Source organism: Alosa alosa, chromosome 10 (genome assembly GCF_017589495.1).
Source record: "Alosa alosa isolate M-15738 ecotype Scorff River chromosome 10, AALO_Geno_1.1, whole genome shotgun sequence".
Lineage (NCBI taxonomy): Eukaryota > Metazoa > Chordata > Actinopteri > Clupeiformes > Clupeidae > Alosa > Alosa alosa.
Window position 1 is genome coordinate 20,036,362 of NC_063198.1, and position 20,000 is coordinate 20,056,361.

Sequence of the window (20,000 nt, forward strand, 5' to 3'; positions counted from 1 at the left end):
ACTCACTAGGAAATGAACGGACACACACACACTACAGTTCACTTCAAAAACAGACTCTCCCATGGTGCTTTTCTGACTGGAGGGCAATCTGTAATGCTGTGCTTTGCACTGACGTTGATTCCTATTTCATGAGTACATACTCATGTGTTTTGGTAATATATATATATATATAAGTATATATACTCTTTTGATCCTGTGAGGGAAATTTGGTCTCTGTATTTATCCCAATCCATGAATTAGTGAAACACACACAGCACACAGTAAACACACAGTGAGGTGAAGCACACACTAATACCGGCGCAGTGAGCTGCCTGCTTCAACAGCAGCGCTCGGGGAGCAGTGAGGGGTTAGGTGCCTTGCTCAAGGGCACTTCAACCGTGGCCCACTGGTCGGGGCTCGAACCGGCAACCCTCCAGTTACAAGTCCAGAGTGCTAACCAGTGGGCCACGGTTGAAGTGCATATATATGGGGAATGGGAATGAATAGATCACAATAACACAGTAGTTCAGTTTTCACAGTAACAACTGAGCTGGGAGCAATAGCAGTGACTCCAGGCTACCTGCTAGCTACAGCATGCATGCACCTCCCAAACTTGAGCCGCTGATGGTGTGCAGTGCGGTGGGCTGGAGGAGCTGTCTCTGCACCCTATTGCCCACCCTATAGGTTCACAAACAACAGATACTAAATAGCAAGTAATTATGGCCATGGATACCAATACTAGCTGCGTAGAAACGCATGCTACAAAAAGTGCCAAATTGTTGCATACTTAGGCGGGGATCACATTAGCCAATGGCAAGCCGCAGGTTTCCTATTGTTCTCTATGGTTCGGCAGTGGAACGGTGGCAGCGCTGGCGTAATGCTGGCAACAAGCCGAGCATTGAACTTGGTTCAACTTTCAAAGCACAATGTGAGCGTATTCAATTGACAAACCGGTTGTGTTGCTTAGGAACGAGATAAAACTTATTATGGTCTGAGCTTTTGCGTTACGTTTGCTGCTGCCGCTTGCCGCTGGCTGATGTGATCCCCGCCTTACTCGTTCATAATGCCCTCACAAGTATTATAAAATTGTGGCTTGAACTTGTTCCTTTTTCCGTCAAGAGATATGTCCCTCTCCTTCATCTGTTATTTAGGTTATCTAGGTCATTTGCTTCACTTTTTAGGTGATGCTTTGCCCCTTGAAGCTGCTTGAAGCCATGCTGTTTTTGGAACACTTAAGCTTGCTGTCTTGGTGTTCTAATAGCTATCACTAAAATAGCTGATCTGATATACAGTATGTGGGACTACTCAGAGCTCCCTTCCTGGCAAATAAAGACTTGTGCCTCCAGAGAGACACAGCTTGATAATAGTTCAGTGTGCACACTACAGGTGGAAAGAGACTACGGTGTCCTGGTAGCATTGATTAGGCTATAGCAGCTTTAATCAGCCTGATGGCAGCATTGATTAGGCTATAGCAGCTTTAATCAGCCTGATGGCAGCTGTCAGTGTGTTGTGGTCAGCTGTTCTCAGGCTGACTTCATGAAGGCTGTGGTGTGTCCACACTCTTGGTTGATGTGTATGTCTTGTTTTTTTTTATCGCTGTGTTACACCAGCTGGTGTTTGGATGTCAGCAGAACTGGTTTAGTCTCCCACCCACCTGATACCTCACTTTACTCTCAGTGAGGAGGAAAAATCTGCCCAGGTGCAGGAAAAAAATGGATACCCCTGCACAAACAAACTATACACCCCTCCACCCCACCCCCTGCCACACACACATACGCCCCCACGCACACACACACACACACACACACACACACACACACACACACACACACACGTCTTTCTCTTTCCTTTCTTGCATACCACAATCATGTTAATGTCCTTTGTTGAGGAATTTGTGAAAAGTGGTAGTATAAAAGTACAGAAAAGCATGAATCAACTCTTCCCCAGTTGTGTGTGTGTGTGTGTTTTATGCAGGTGCATGCATGTAAATGCTGCAGTGTCTTGATGTATGTATGGCAGGGAGTGTGTACCTCACTGTCAGACACCTGGCACTTCTAAAGGCACATTAAGACTGCAGGAAAAGCATGAAAACATGAACACATGCCTGAGAGATGTCCCACCGCCACATCCATCAGAGACACCATCACCAACCAGCGTGTGTCACAGCTCCGTCAGCATCAAACAGAACCAACCAGTGTGTGTCACAGCTCCGTCAGCATCAAACAGAACCCTCTTTCCATCCCTCCTCCACCTCCACACTTAAAAATAGTGTCAGGGCCTCCTGCAAGAGAGCACGTTGGGGAAGCAAATCACAGGTTTGCTGGTTGGATTCAGGTCTTGGTGGCGGTGGTGGCATTGTTGTTTTGTTGTTTTGTTGTTGTTGTTTTTTGTTGTGTTGCATGTGGTTTGTGGTGCGTGAAGGCTGTGCTCCGGTTGGGAGTGATGGATGGATGCTGGCCCTGATGTCTTCCACGCAGGAGGGTGGAGGTTTGCACCTGCAAGTACCATTCATCAGCTAGATGGCGTGTGTGTGTGGGGGCATCTCTCAGAGTCTCCGCCCTCCTCCCAGTGGGGAGAAGTGGGGCGCACCTGTGTGTGTGATCTGGATGCAAAACAAGGGCGGTGGAACACACACACACACACACACACACACACACACACGTGTGCATGCATGTGTGTGTACATACATTAAAGCATCCAGGCATACTCATACCCACACAGGAAACACATAGAGATCAACATTTTCAGTGACGCACGCACCCATACACAGAACACTTACAAATGCACACTTCAGCCACAAACACAAATACAAACAGTCATTTTCACAAACAAAACCTCCCCACAAACACACACACACATTCAAACACACACACACACACATACACACACAGAGAGATGAACAACAAGCGCCATTCTAATTGCACCCTCGTTTTCAGTCCATTTAACACCCAAATGACATCTTCCACATGTAGAACGGAGACATGTCATAGCTCTCCACTGAGTGTGTGTGTGTGTGTGTGTTTCTGTGTGTGATGGAGGCTGCCACGCACCTGTCACAATAAGACAGCGGGTGCCCCGGGCAGCTCAGGAGAGGCTGGCACCTGCGAGAGAGTCGTTTAATCACACCTGTTCACAAATGTCAGGGCCAGTGCCACAGGGCATGCTAACAGGTGCCTCTCCGCTACGCTGCCACCATACAGCAAAGCATTCACAGAGAGGGGGGAGGGGGAGGGGGGTGTTTGTTTCCATGGGGATAATGTGTGAATCTCTGTGCATGAATTCAGGTGTGCACAGAGATACACAGATATTGCCCAAATAGATGGTGCACACAGGTGGATATGTAAGACATGTCATTCACACACATGTTGGCACAGACACAGAGACACCCCCCGCATGCATACACACACACACACACACATACTCACATTCACTGATATGCTCATAGCAAACACACACACACATCTCTCTACACATCATACAATACAAGCTGTGACTGAGTGGGATATTCTGTGGCATGTGACTGATACCGACACACACACACACACACACACACACACACACACACACACACACACACACACACACACAGGCATAATACTCCACATCAGTACCTGTGGTGTCATGTGAATATTTATGTGGTAATTAAGGGCTGGAGAGGCTTTGAAGAGTTCCATGAGCCCAGACCGAGACAACACCGTGTGGCCTTGGCACTGCCACCTTTGGGCTGGAGCGCCGCTGAATGCCAATTAGCCCTCTGCACGGGGTGCCCTGACCCTGTGCCCGACCCCCACCTCACCTCCACTTGCCCTTTCACCCCGAGTGTCAGCCCCGAGTTTGATCAGGCAGCTCAACAAGCGAAGCAGGAGCCATTTCTCTTACTCACTGTGTCTCAAATGCTTTCTGCTGCTTTCTCTCTCTCTCTCTCTCTCTCTCTCTCTCTCTCTCCCCCTCTCTCTTTCTCTCTCTCATGCACTCTTTCTCATTCTAGTTGTAAGTTATTGTTTATGACTCCAATTCTCCATATTGCTGTTTATCTGGGTACACCCTGTAGATTATATCTTCTCTAATTTACATGCTCTCTCCATGTATTTAATACAATATAGTGGCAGTGTGTTGTGATGTGCTGTGTACAGGTCTCTATTTTATACTAAAGCTTTGGCTTAGTCCTGCACCGGAAACGGGTATGCTAGCCAGGTGGCTAGGCTAAATCCCATGAGTGCTAACATCTGTTGCTAGCACGTCTCTTGCCGTTTGCCCAGGTAGCCAAGGTCTGCTCACCACACTGCTCTGTGTCTGCAGATTCTCGTTATGAGCGTCCACCCTGTGGCTCTGGGGGCCCAGGGGCCAGGCTGTGTTCCCCTTGTGTGGGAGTCTGTGAGGGGCTGCTGTGGCTTCTCACTCCTGGGTGTGGGTGCTGGGGGTGTTGCTGTTGCTGTCAGGCGGTGCGGTGACTTGCGGCCAGTCGTCTGGCCACTGTGTCCAGCCTGCTTCAGCTGATTAGGGTATTGATTGGCACACACTCGAGATGGCTGACCATGCTGTGAGTGTATGTGTGCAGCTGTGTGGCTGTTTATAATCCATCTTGTGTGTGTCTGTGTGTGTCTGTCTGTGTGTGTGTGTGTGTGTGTGTGTGTGTGTGTGTGTGTGTGTGTGTGTGTGTGTGTGTGTGTTTATTTATTATTAAACTTATATAACTTATTATTATTTGAGTGTGTCTGGATGTAAGTGCGTGCTCTGAGTTAAGGTGGTCTCTATTTGAAAGGTGAGAACCCAGATGTAATAGAGATTGGTAGGCCTACTGGCTGTGTAATTACATTGGTCAGGGCTTGATTGGCAGGCAGACCTTTCCTGAAAAGAAAACACAGCGTATATATGTATATATGGGGAGAAAATACAGTGTCCTCATGTGCCCTCCACCTTCTTAGCATTCTTCTATTTCTCACTCTCTCTTTCTCTATCACTTTCTGTCACATCTATCTCATCTTTCTATGTGTCTGTCTGCTTTTTCTCTCTCACTCTCTTTCTCTTTTTCTCACACAGACACACCCACACCCCCCAACACACACACATACACACACACCCACACAGTCACACACATAAACACACACACACATACATACACACACACACACACACACCCACAGTCACACACATAAACACACACACGCACATACACACACACACACCCACACAGTCACACACATAAACACACACACGTACATACACACACACACACACACACACACACACACACAGTCACACACATACACACACACACACAGACACACACATACAAACACACACACACACACACACACACACACCCTTTCCATATCCTTCAGTCTGTCGCACTATTATTCTCTTTGGTGTAAACAGGCCATTTGAACCTATTTGTGCACCTTCTCCTCCGTCCGTTTTGCAGTTAAGCCCTATTCCTGTAACTGTCATAGACGGTCAGCAGTGGGCCATTAGCCTGTCTTTTAGCATGGACATGCCATGTGTGTTGTGTTTGGTTTGCTGTTGGGGTGGTGTTTTGTGTCTCGTGTGCATCCCAATGTGTTGTTTTCCCCTGGTGACTCTTTTTGGCATGCAAGTAAAGCCCATTTGAATGTGAAAACTTGGGAGAGAAAGCAGAATAACAACATTTGTATAATGCATTAGGCCCATGTTCTTTCACTCTCCGGGCTCTATCTTGCACTCCAGCGCATTGACTTTATATACTCGTGCTTTTCTCTTTCCTATTTTGCAGTCAGCGCATATTGGAATTTTCCCTCCACAGGTACATGTGCACCCACGGGGGCGTTTCAGTGAAAAGAGGGGGCGTGTTCGGCAAAACGGTCCCTGTTGATATTTTGCAGTTTCAGAAAACAATTCGGGCCACAGACCAGGAACCTCCTGGTCTAAAGTCAGTGGCGCCAAATTCAGATCACTATTTTTAAGGCGCATGCATGGCCACAGGCCTGCAGGAATGAATGCTATGCACACCGATCTACTGACACCCTGTGCACAGATGGAAACATTCAAAGCCTTGATAATATTTGTCCGTTTCCTGGTTTTGTTCGTGCATTGGTCAACTAAAAATGTAGTAGCCTATATAGTACATCTACATGCAATATCTTTACAACAACAACGCCTAATTAAGACCTATTAATTTGGACAACTTTATACCGCCCTATAAAGGCTAAAGTTACCTTTAGTTTTGTTCCAATTTACCGTTGTGTATGGCTTTAAACATCGTGTGCGCTTTAACACCAGCCTATAAGTATTATTCCAGCTGTGCTAAGGTTTTGACAAGCACCACAATTTTGCCTACCTTGTTGTAGCCCATCTGAAATAACTCCAAGCTTTGCTATGTTCCCTCCATCCTTTTGTTGTTTTCAAAAAACGTTTTATATACATGATGGCCTTGAAGCCTTGAGTTTGTGAATTAGCTTAAAGGTAAACTATGCAGTATTGGCAATTTCCTTACTGTTTTCTCGGTTTTTGCTTCTTTTTCGCTGGCTCTGTCATGACGAATGTCTGAGAAACTCCATCGCTACCTTTTTCTAGCCGGTGCCTGGCGTGTATGTGTATTTGAATGCAGTAAAGTAATTCGTTACACTCATTATACTTCCTGACACTGAGGCTGTCGGCCCGCCGGCCCACAGTTGCAAGGGTGGTTTTTCCGTTCACAGGCGCTAGGGGGAAGCGAGACGGCCGCCATTCAACCCCGAAAAAAGTCATATAACCATTCCAATGACTCTGAAGCTGTTAAATAAAGGTAAATTAAGATAAAAAAAAAACTTGCATATTAAGCTACAAAACCTGCATAGTGTACCTTTTAAATCAGCTTATTATGTGCTGTTAACCAGCAACCATAGATAGTAAAAGAAAGCAGCAAGTAGCCTGGCTACATTTTTTGTAAGTTGATGATAACGTGTTTACAAACTCTACTTTACATAAAATATTGTGAATAGCCTACTGTCATGCAGTTAATGGGATACTGTGCAGAGTTGGAAAGTTAGGTCAACTTGGAAACTGTTTCTCGTTGTTGAGTTGCCTGATGGTAAGGTACAGCCGTAGCTTACACCTGCAGGAGCGCTTGCTTGAAGCCTGTGTTGCGCAATGCACTTTGCTCCTCTCATCTATCTCGACGCGGTTGCCATTTCTCCAAACCATACATAATTACAAGGGGCAAATATTGCTACACAAGGGAAATCAGTGTGGTGTCTGAAAAAATAGGTATAAATCTAGCGTACACATTTCCACGAATCACGGATGTGTTGATGACATAACTTAGGAAATATTAGAGGACGGGAGAGGAGACCTTAATTGCAAAAATATCACCATGCATTCAACCTCATGATTCAGTGAGAGTGATCCCAAAACATCGGTGACACAAGTGACATTTCTGTATTACATTTTGTCAAGAGGAAAAATCCATAGCAAACTGTATAGCGCTATAGCGCTGTGAACCGTTCCTGGCTGCGCATGGCAAATCCGCCATCATAGTGGGGATGAGTTACGCTGTGATTAGTCTCACTCCATGTTGGTATGGATGTTTTCATTTTGGCGTGTGGTAATAAGTAGCCTACTGTGGACTACAGTAGTAGTAGTAGTGTGTTGGTGTTTAGCGGCTCACGGCAAGAAGTCGGCGCTTGTCTCTATGTCAGGGCGAGGTTAAGCTAGCACTCATGTTTTAAGTGCCTACGCGGCCTCAGTGGAGACACTGACCTGCCTTCTTACAAAAGACAATCATGCTTGACTAATGAGATGAGTGATTGTGTTTGTCTTTTCCTGTGTGGTTTATCTGTGGGTTTGTTTGTTTGTGTGTGTGTTTTGTGGATGTGAATGTATATGTGAGTGCATTTGTTGAATTTGTGTATCCGTATATATGCTTGTGCATACAGTGTGTGTGTGTGTGAGAGAGAGAGAAATGAAAAGAGAGAGTGGGTGTATTTGTGTGTGTTTGTGTTTGAGCATGTTTGTGCTTACTGTGTGTGTGTGTGTGCGTGTGTGTTTGTGTTTGAGCATGTTTGTGCTTGCTGTGTGTGTGTGTGTGTGTGTGTTTGTGTGCATGTGTGTGTGTGTGTGTGTGTGTGTTGTGTGTGTATATGTGTGTATGCTCATGTGCATGTGTGTGGCTATGCGCATGAAGGTGAGCGTGTAATTGATCTCCCTGCGGTGCTCATTTGACCCAGTACGGGTTCACCCCTCTCCCCTAAAGCCCACCATCTATCAACGTCTGGCCCACCAACCCAAAACCCAGCAGGTCACCGGGAGGATGCGCCAAGCTGCTAGGAACGGGGTCTCAAACCCTCAGCTCCACATGCTTATTTATTCCACCGCAGACGCTTGTGTATGTGTGTGTGTGTGTGTGTGTGTGTGTGTGTGTGTGGTTGTGGGCGTTCAGGTGCAGGCAAGAGGAAGGTTCAGTGCTGTGCGCTGCAGATGATGACCTTCATGATGGGGTTTAGAGATGGTTTTCATGCCTTACTGAAAGGTCTGAGGAAGGAAGGGAAGGAATGGGAGAAACAGTGAGGAAAAATGAGCATCACGGCAATGGATTGTTTTTCACTCATGCAATCAACTTTTATTTAATTGATTAAGGGTATAGAGGGCCCACACTTTCAACGATGCCAAGATTACAGTCTGTGTGAGTGAGAGGTTTGAGTTACCAGTGCACCAGGCTTAGAGACATTTTTGGGTTTGAGTTAAGGACTGAGACATGATGCATTAAATCATCTGAGTGGCAAGTAATGAGACAAAAAGGGTTTATTTTTGTATGACCTCTGTGGTTACAGAATTAGAGAAGAAGAAGAACAGTGCATCGATCAGCAGTTGTTATTAGTGCTGTCAAACGATTACATTTTTTAATCACGATTAATCACTGAATTCCTATAGTTAATCACGATTAATCACATATTTTATCACATGACATAAAATTCTATTATTTTGCATTTCTTAACTTTCTAGGAGTCCATATTAACAATATAAAGCAATTATTGTGTATCTTGAGTGGGATTCAAATGAAAGCAAAGCAAGTTAGCCTACTTTATTAAAGGGACACCAGGCAAGCCTGATGCTTTTTCTCTATGAAACTCCCCCTCGCTCGGTCTGAAACTGTTTTCCTTTTCTTTGCATCTTCCGCTAAGGGTTTTCGCTGCTTCTTCGCTGGCTCTGCCATTATACACACGTTTGCAACAATCGCTAGCGTTTTGTTAGCCTGCCTCTGTGCTGTGGATGCAGGATGTAAACTGATCCTGCTTCGGTCGGCGGGTACGATACACTGAACTTGCAAGTGGGATATTCTTCCTACAGGCAATAGGGGCGGGAGAGAGAGTCTTCATTCGCCCTGTAATGAGTCATTTAACCATATACCGACTCACGAAGATGAGTAATTAACAAGAAAACATTGCCTGGTGTCCCTTTAACTTAACTTTAGACGTAGGTCTATTTGATTATTTCAAATCAAATTTCAAAAGATGTGCAGCAGGCTTTGAGGCAACACAATATAGGCCTATTCTTCAGAAATATAGCTGATATAAACTGAAAAAAATGCTACCAAAGAAGTGCATGCATAAAATGTACACACATTATAAAGGCCATAACAAACAGAACATACTATAAGTATAAATACTATAACTTATTCATACTATGTTCATTATCTTTGAGTTCAGTTGAAAAGAATGGAATCTAATGTAAATGAATGTCTAAAGCAGAGTGCATGCACTCATGTCGGCGTTGGTGTCCACAGCAATTTAAAATACCATTCAGTCGACGGGAGTTCAGAACTGCGTTGGTGTTTATTATCTTCACGACTACAGGAGGAGGACTAGGAGGAAGTTCTAAGAATATTTGCTACTAGGAAGTGTCTGGCAGTTTGAGGACAAGAAACGGTGCATCAAAGCCACATAAAGCCAAAAAAACTTTGGCGGCACACGATTAATGCGTCAGCCTACTACTCTTTGGCCGGCTCATTTTACAAGTGATAGAATGAATGTGTGACTTATGTTCAGTTGATGTTATGACATGTAAAGTTAAGCTTGCCATGGGCAGTTTGACTGTGCCTACATTCATGACACTCCTGTTAGTAAACTGTAAGAGCAACGAATAGGAACATAATGGTCACATTAATCCCATAAACACACAGATAACTCTTACACCAACCTTATTTTGTGCCTTTTATTCACGTTTGTTTCAAGATTTTCAAGTATATAAGCCCTTTTCACTCCCCACTTCGATGCAACATAGGTTTCCATTATATCCAAACAGTCATCTTTCCCCTAAAAGGGGGCGTGTAGGTGCAGCACATACAACGTTCCATTCGTCAGTGCGTATTGTTTAGTTTCCGTCATGTGAAAAAACTACAAAGTTTGTCAGACCAAAAAGAACGTTAATCTCGCGATAAAAAAATTGACGCCATTAAAATAGGTTTGCGCTAACGCCATTAACGCGTTTAACTGACATCACTAGTTGTTATTAATAATGGTTATTATGTTGAAGCAGCCTTTCACATTTTGTTCTGAGTTACTTTCAGCACCATGGATAGAGGCTGAAAGAAAGAATTTCAGCTACTGAGGAAAGTGTCTGAATCCTGATGCCAATGTGATATTTTAGTTTTTTTGTTTTATTGTATATATATACAGTATACTGTATATGTGTGTGTTTTCTCTTTCTCTTTTAGGGTATTGAGTGATTGGTAGTGAGGTGTAGTAAATATAACAAAATATAAAAAGGGGAAGGGGGTCTGAATACATTCTCCATGCACTGTATGTGTGTGTCTTTGTAGCTGTGTGTGCTGTTGTGTATGAATTGTTGGCCGTGAGTCGGGCCATCTCCTGCCATTTGTGATGAAGCGTAGCCCCCGGCCACTCTTGCCATAACTGGTCTAAATAATGTCCATTCATTCTCCATAATATCTGTGCTGCAGTGATTCTTCTAGTGGTGGCGGCGCATCCATTTAGATGACAGATGAGGGGAGGTTTGCAGCTCTGCTCTGCTCTCTCTCTTTCTCTCTCTCTCTCTTTTTTTTTCTCTCTCTCTCTTTCTTTCTCTCTCTTTTCTCTATCTCTCCCTCTCTCTCTCTTTCTCTCTCTGTCTTTTTCTCACTCTTTTTCTCTCTCTATCTCTCACCCTCTCTCTCTCACTCTCTCTTGCTCTCTCTCTCTCTTAGTGCCACCATGCTCCCACCAGTCCTCTGCTCGGTTATATATGAGCCCTTCACTCCAACCTGCCTCACAGCCTGCAGCTCTTTCACTCATGCCTTCACACAGACACACACACACACACACACACACACACACACACACACACAAATATAGGTGTGTGAAAACCCATCCTTACACACACACACACACACACACACACACACACACACACACACACACACACACACATACACACACACACAAATATAGCCGTGAGAAAACACATCCTTACACACACACACACACACAGACACACACACACACACAAATATAGGCGAGTGAAAACACACAAGCACACACACACACACACACACACACACACACACACACACACACACAATACAGACACTGGATACTGGATACTGTCTACTGTGTAGACACATGGAGGCACCTTTGTGTTTTTCAGACACATGTTTGTGTTTTTGTGCATAGGTATGTTTTGTTTGAAAGTGTATTTCCTTGTATTTGCTTTACAAGCAAGTTGATATGTTAATAAACTATATATGTGCTTGCATTTGTATAATAATATGTGTATTTATGTGACACAATCAAATATAACTGCACATCCATGTATTTATATTATGTTCTAGTTTCCCATTTGTGCTAACAGCATCATCATCAAATCACATTCCTGAATCTCTATGTGTTCCTATGCATGCAGTAAACCTGCGTCCAGATGTTGCTGTGTGCGGTGGCTGTGTGGAGTCCTGTACACTGTCTCTGGAAACAGCACTGCACTGGTGGCCCTGGCTCTGGTGTTAGAGCTTCTAGTTCTGCCATTTCTGGTTCCAGTTCTAGTTCTGACTGGGTTACTGACTGGCGTTGGACAGGATTCTGGTTCCAGTTCTGACAGGGTTACTGACTGGCATTGGACAGATTCTTCTTCCAGTTCCAAACTACATGGAATATATGTGATATACAGGAACCATTTCATCAGAACAGCCATGTGACATGCACATTCATTCAGCTTGGCTTGGTGTTTTGAAAAGCTCAAAAATACAAATCTATCGTCTGTTCAGCGCCGTTATAAGGGGGAAACAGAAGCATGTTTATTCATACTGAAAGTAACTTTAATGAAGAAAGCTGAGCACTAGAGCTACATTGGTAATCTTAATCATAATTGGCAAGGCTGTAGGTAAGATAATCACAACGGTAGTGAAACGGTGGTTTTAAGGAAATATAGGGTTATTCGTGTTATAAGATTAGTAATGAGCATACAGAAAAAAAGATTTAAACTGAACCAAAGTGTTTACATGGCTGTTCGATTGGAGTCCAAAAGGAATACATCACCTCTTTAGCCTGGAAGCCAACAAGAATTTACCCAGCCCACAAGATTTGAGGGAGGGAAATTCAGTCTGGAGTTGCTCTATTGAGAAGTCTATATGTCTGGTTAAGATGTGTTCAGCCAATTGGCAATCAGAATAGCTTGAGTGGGCTTTATACAATGATGGAGTGAAGCAGTCATCCACGTCACCTGAGCGTGCTTCAGTTGATCAGTTCAATTGACAAGGCCGCTGCTCAGATCATGTCTGTTATGCAAGATAATGACAGTGCAGTTGTCAGTAAAGACAAACAGAAAACAGCTATTAAGCCATTTTACAGTATATCCTCAAACTTTGTGGGCAGGGTAAATTTGGGCTGGCTAGATTTAAAAAAAACTCCCCATAATCAAATCCAATTGATTATGCCAGGCTACCAGCCCCTTCAATCTGATTGAAATTCCAATCTGTTTCTATGAAGGTGTTTATATGAGTAATTTTTATTCCGACTGAGCCATGAATTCGATTGTAATCAGATTAAATGTGCCCATGTTAACGAATTATGCCGATTATAATTTTAATACCGACTCTAGTTATGAGGCTGATGCTTATTCCAGCCGTTCTAGTTCTACTTCTAGCCCCTGCTCTTGTCTTTGTCTGTGTCTTCTTATTCTGGTTCTGATTCTAGTTCTGGCTCTGGCTACACTCTACACAGGAATACACACAGCACTGTTTCCATACACAGACACAAAGCTTTTCAGTGTGTGGTGATCAGCTGTTCTAAGGCTGACTTCATGAAGGCTGTGGTGTGTCCATTCTCCTGGTTGATGTGTACGTCTTGTTTCTTGATCACTGTGTTACACCAGCTGGTGTTTGGATGTCAGCAGAACTGGCTTAGTCTCCCACCCACCTGATACCTCACTTTACTCTCAGTGAGGAGGAAAAATCTGCCCAGGCGCAGGAAAAAGGAAATACTCACACACAGACACACACACACACACACACACACACACACACACACACACACACACACACACACACACACACACACACACACACACACACACACACACACACACACACACACAGACACACACACACACACACATACACACACACACACACACACACACACACACACATTTACAGATGTACAAATTCATTCAGTCAGATGAGTCACCTGTTCAGTTTTGCAGTCCGCCCTTCCTGCTCAGTTTGTCTTATTTCATCTATTCACACATCTCCCCATCTGCTTATTTATCATGGTGACACGTGAATAAATGTGTTTGTTTATTTGTTGTGTTTTGTTTGACTCTCCAGAGAGTGCCCCAGTACATGCTTATAGTCCAGGCCACAGACATGGAAGGCAGCCAGACCATCGGCCTGTCCAACACTGCCACGGCCCTGATCACAGTGAGGGACATCAACGACAACCCGCCAGAGATGACCTCCCGCACGGTGAGTGAGTCACATGGGAGTGGGGGTGCCATCATTGGTTACATACAGCAGCAAAAACACACTGCTCAGTTAGTGGAGAGGGCGGGGGAACAGAAACATGGGAGGCAACTTATGGAAATGTGTTTGTGTGTGTGTGTGTGTTTGCGTGTGTGTGTGTTTGTTCGTGTGTGTGTGCATGTGTGTGTGTGTGTGTGTGTGTGTGTGTGTGTTTGCGTGTGTATGCGTGTGAGTGTGCATGCGTGTGTGCGTGAGTGTGTGTGTCTCCCCATTTGCCCGTCACTTGATTTCATCTGGTGCTGCAGGCTGAGGAGAAGATGTGTTGATTCTCTCTCTCCCTCTCTCTCTCTCTCTCCCTCTTTCTCTCTCTCCCTCTCTCTCTCTTTCTGGTCTGTTTCCTGTCTGTCTCTCTTCATCTCTGGCTCTTCCTAATGCATGTTACCATGGCGAGGCAGTATCTCTCAGCACGTCCCTGGCCTCCCACCCTCCTGCTTTGATAAACCTGAAATAGCTCAAAGCAGTTGGCAAAGCTGTGCTTTTAACACGCACACTCACACAGGCACACACACACACACACACACACACACACACACACACACATTGATATGCACATATGCATAGGCACACCCCATACACACCCGGTACACAAGCACAACGAGACAGAGAGAGATAAAGAAAGAGATTGACATTCACTTTCACACACTAGCATATGTTTTATGCTTTGCATTTAACACAGTACCCCAGACATAGGGTTGGGTATCGTTTGGGTTTTATCCGATACCGGTGCTAAATTGATTAAAACGGTGCCGGTGCCGAAACGGTGCCTGAACCGGTACTTTTTTTTAAATGTTTTAAATTAAAATGGTCTAAAGCATAAATTGCTTTTTTTTTAATTGATGGAACAAATTTAAACATGAAATTGAACTGTTATATTCAATTTACTATCAATATCTCATTGCTACTACGAATAATACATTTAAATGTTAAAACAGCTTGCCATGCATGCACACACAATGGTAAGCGCTGCTTTCAAGTTTCCCCAGTGTAGGCGGTTTGCCATAAGGTAGGCTATGTTAAAACCGCTTGCCATAAAACTGCCAGGTCATGGACAACGGCATATGCAAGCAAGCTAATCTAACAGGAACTCTACTTTCCAGTTAATTCAGTGTGTTCCCAAATGCTTCAAGAAATTTCATGTCTTAACCCATAATACGCAGTAGTTTTGAACATGTTAGGCTACATGTCGGTGTTTAAGTGTTTAGATTCCCAGCACTAGCCTAGTAGGCATTTTAACAGCAACTATGGCTATGTGCTAACACCAGTCAGCTGAGTTTAATTAGCGATAACGTACTGAGATGGTCCTCTTGCTTGCTCCTCTTTGACAGCTGTAACCTACATATTTATGTTTTTGCCAGCTAACTTTTAACATGATCTTCATATTCATTGTGATGCTATATGGGAAAGATACAACTTTGCTGATAACATTTCAAATAAATGTCAGTTAGCGTATTAGCAAGGATATTGTGTAACGTATAGGCTAGCCTACTGTTGATGTTGTTTCATAGCCTTTTGCTTGTGTGTAGTTAGGCCCACTGCTAGATTTTGACAGGAGCTCGCGATATCGCTTTAAAGTAAGTTATTTGGGCTCACGCAAGCTGTCAAACTCTGTCCACTCGCCTATGTGGTGCACCCCTCTGGTTTATCCAGTGTTTATCATATGTTAGCTAACTGTATCTGGGCAAGACGTTAGAGATGGCGCATGACATGCAGTGATGCCTCGTATAAAAAAAAAAAAAAACGCTATTTAAGCACCAAAATGAGGCACCGAAATCCATGTTGTTATTCGATGCAGTTACTACTGTTTGTGTCGGCACCGGTGCCATATTAGAACCGTGTTTCGGTGCCCAACCCTACCCAGACAGTACAAAACAAACAGATGGAGAGAGGCACACAAAAGTTCAACACAACAATATGAATTGTAGTTGTGTTTTCATTCTGCCCACTCGTCAGTGGAAAAGTACCTCAGCAGACTTTCAATGACACCCTGCAGCACAAACACCACCTCCAGACGAAGCTGGCCAGACGGCAAGACTGACTGACGGCCAGCCCAGGGAATTGAACGCAGGCTGCTGAATAGAAATGGACTTGGCTGAGTGCTGGTCGTACTGAATAGTTTAGCGTCTCTCCCGGTGGACTGGGGAGTCAAACAAATTAAACGCCCCCAAAAAGTCCAACCAGACAGAAAACGGTGCTGGGCCAGAGCTGGTTCTCATCTGAGCCAGATCCAGTTCAGATCAGAATAAAATTCAATTGAGTTCGACTCTATTTATGACTCAATTAAAATAGTCTCAAGGGGCTTTGCAGAGCCCAGAGCCTGAACTCCAGATCAGAGTGGACAGTCCAGAAAAAGAGTTCCTCTCTGAGAGTTCCTCTCTGAGAATTCCTCTCTGAGCACTTTATCTTGGAACACCAAAGGCTGATTTAAAGCAGTCCAGTAAAAGAGTTCCTCTCTGAGCCCTTTATCTTGAAACACCAAAGGCTTATTTAAAGCAGTGAGCCATGTGAGGGTGCACAGAAGTCCACCTGCTCCAGTGCAGAGAGGCAGATGAAGAACCTTCTCTACCCCTTTTCCCCTCCACTAGCATCTATGGACGTAACCATAATGGAACTGCTGCTGCCCAGATCGATACTCACTCGATACTCGATACTCACTTGTCCAGCCGCTTTTGCAGATCCGTGCCAAATGGCAAGGTCCATTGTACATTCAGCACAAACTCTTAAATGTGTTGATGCGCCCTTGGCTTCTTTTACTGTCTAAAACTCTGTCCTTACAAGAAATACTGGTGTGCTATCATGTTCAAAGACAGGGGATGATGTGTGCCTTTACAGTCTACGCTTTCTCCCTCTGCATAAAAGGAGAGGCTTCCTCTCTGAGGCCCAGGTAGGAGTCCAGCTCTGACTAACTGGCTGCCCGTTTGGGAGAGGAGGGGAGGGAAGGGGTTGCTGTACGCTGCAGCTCTGTGGTTCCAGGGCTGCTGGTTGGACCAGAGGTTTGGCACACCCCCAGACATGTCCACAGGGAGGAGAGACATTCCAGCTCTTGCAATGGCACACACACACGCACGCACACACACACACACACACACACACACACACACACACAAAAGCGTGGAGATATATGCTATATGCTGTGGAGAATAGTGCACATACAGTAAATACAGTGCACATACAGTAAATATATACATACACACCCAGACACGTACGTGTCTCACACCCACACACACACACAAACACACAAACACACACACACACACACACACACACTAGGGCTGCAACCAACAATTATTTTCATAGCTGACTAATCCGTTTATTATTTTCTTGATGAATTGATTAGAAAAAATAAGAAAGTGGATGTAAATGCCATCAACAAACACACACACACACACACACACACACACAAAGCCCAAGATTATGTCTTCAAATGACTTGTTTTGTCCACACTCCAAAGCTATTTAGTTTACTGTCATAGAGTTTAAAGGGACACCAGGCAAGCCTGATGCTTTTTCTCTGAAACTCCCCTCGCTTCGGTCTGAAGATCTTTTCCTTTTCTTTGCATCTTCCGTCAAGGGTTTTAAACTGCTTCTTAGCCGGCTCTGCCATTATACACATGTTTGCAACAATCGGCGTTTAGTTAGCCTGCCTCTGTGCTGTGGATGCAGGATGTAAACTGATCCTGCCCGGTCGGTGCGATACACTGAACTTGCAAGCGGGATATTCTTCCTACAGGCAGTAGGGGCGGGCAAAGAGAGTCTTCATTAAGCCCTGTAATGAGTCATTTAACCATATACCGACTTCACGAAGATGAGTAATTAACACGAAAACGTTGCCTGGTGTCCCTTTAAGAAGCTGCAGTCAGAGAATGTTGAGGTATTTCCCTTACAATTTTATACAAATTTGCTTAACCGATTACGATTAAGTAAGATGGCGATTAATGGCGATTCATTTAATATCAACAACTTATCAATTAATCGTTGCAGCTCTAACACACACACACACACACACACACACACACACTCACAAACCTGGTAATAACTCTTGGTAGCTCTCTCAACTCAAGAATGTCTTATTTGTTTTGTCAGTTAGTCTTTCTCTCTCCTGCCCACACTCATGAGGCAGAGTGCAGTGAAGACGCACTGCTCAGTAATTATTTGCATATGACAGATGCATGAAAGACTATGGATCTCCCCACCAGAGCCCAAGCCCAAACATAAGCAAGGTAATTAAGGGAAATGGTTTGAGGGGGTGGAAGCTGAGCAGATATATTGCTTCCAATTTGAAGAAAGCCATATGTTTTATTCGTTTCTCTACAAGCCCCATGAATATGGAGAGGGCTTTTCATTGTGGCATGCCGAAAACAAAAACACAATGGTACTTGCCACGTCTCATTATGTTGCATACAGGGAGGTCTAATCTTTCATCTCCCCTCGATTCTGTCTCTCTCTCTCCATTCTTTCTCCATCACTCTCTCTTTCTCTCACCCACTCTCTCGCTCTCTTGCTTATCTTTGCCTCTCTAGTGTAATGAGGATGATTATCATTTTACATGCTGCAGTAAAAATTCAGTCTATGGTCATACACACTGTTTGTGTGTGTGTGTGTGTGTGTGCGCGCATGCTTGCATGTGCACATGTGTGTGCACCATAATGCAGACTAACCTCCCTCTCTAAGTACCTAGATGTACCGCAGAACGGTACAAAATTACCGCTGCCCAGTCCCCAGTACGCATAAATTAATTTATAGTATGGCTCCCCATGAACGGAATTCCACGAAACTCAGCATGCATTCAGAGGGTGTCATGGTGATCCTACAGGTCAAATTTCGTGCAGTTCTGAACACTTCAGCCAAAGATACCTGCGATTACAGAGCCTGAGTTTTGCTTTTTAATTTTTAACTATGTGGCGCTATACCGTAAATTAGTGGTTATGGGATTGGTTGAGATAGCGTCTTGAGCCCAACGTACAACAAAAATGTGGTCCTACGGTTCTCGAGATATTCACAGAAAACTGTGTCAGCCCTACCCTCCTTTCAGGGGTGTCCAGTCCGGCGGGGAGGTGAGGGTTGGGGGCGAAAATCAATGGTTATGTGTCATCCTTGTGGGGCTAGGCCTACATGCCCACCAAGTTTCGTGCAGCCCCGTCTTTCAGTGTCCCGAATCGTTGACACAAAATTACTGAAGAAAAAAATAAATAAAAATCAGAAAGAAAAAAAAAACGTATATCTATATGACCGCTACGCTAGCTACGCTAGCATAATAATCAGCTGTGTGGTTCCTGTGTTTCTAAGGCGTGTGTGAAAGATCAGAGGGTTCATGATACTGGTTTGAAGGATAACTCAGTCCATATAATGAGGGGGTCTCATAGGGAAAGAAGAACAAAGTCTTCAAGCAACTTTCCTCTAGCCACTGGATGAAAGTTTTCAGTGTACATCCAACAATAAAATCCTTTTTGGTTTCTCCTCCAATCAGCATTTCTGTGCCTGATTATCTAAAGTTTGCCGGTTTGCACTTCCACAGCCCAGCTAACTATTGATGAAGCTGCTCTGGTCCTCTGTCTGCAGGGATGTAATCTCGATGGAAGGCACTGGACGTGCTGAATACCCACAAATAGTGGTGGGCAAAAAGCCTACTTTTACATCACCGAACGGCATCATTGTCAGTGATAGGAATGAATAAGTAATGGAACATTATATATTCATGCCCAGTTGTTCAAGTCTGTTTTTCCATGTAAAGTCCAACCAGTGTCTGGGTGCTATTAATGAAGCTAGATTGTTATTTCCCAGTTAAGACTGGAGACCATAGTCAAAGGTCTTTGGAAATTCATAAGTGTACACTGTTTGTGTGTGTGTGTGCGTGTGTGTGTGTGTCAGAGTCCGACTGTGTGGGCTGTAACTGCAAGGTGTGTGGTGTCTTGGGGAGGTGGGTGGTGGGTGTTTTGCATGTTTGACTCAGGGCCCAGAGGGTCTTTGTTCTGCCACTTTCCATGAAATTATCATTTGATGCTTACCAAACAGCACACCAGTTCATGTAAACATACACTCTGGGTAAGCCTTTGACACCAGCA

The 20,000-nt window shown here is 44.3% G+C and overlaps 1 protein-coding gene across 1 annotated transcript in view; it reads left to right on the forward strand.

The window, feature by feature from the left end:
* The window catches only part of cdh4 (cadherin 4, type 1, R-cadherin (retinal)), a 229,753-nt gene that overhangs the window by 185,887 nt on the left and 23,866 nt on the right, over positions 1-20,000 (forward strand). Inside the window, 1 exon segment of the mRNA XM_048255858.1 lies at positions 13,748-13,885. Within this exon segment, the coding sequence (XP_048111815.1) occupies positions 13,748-13,885 (138 nt within the window).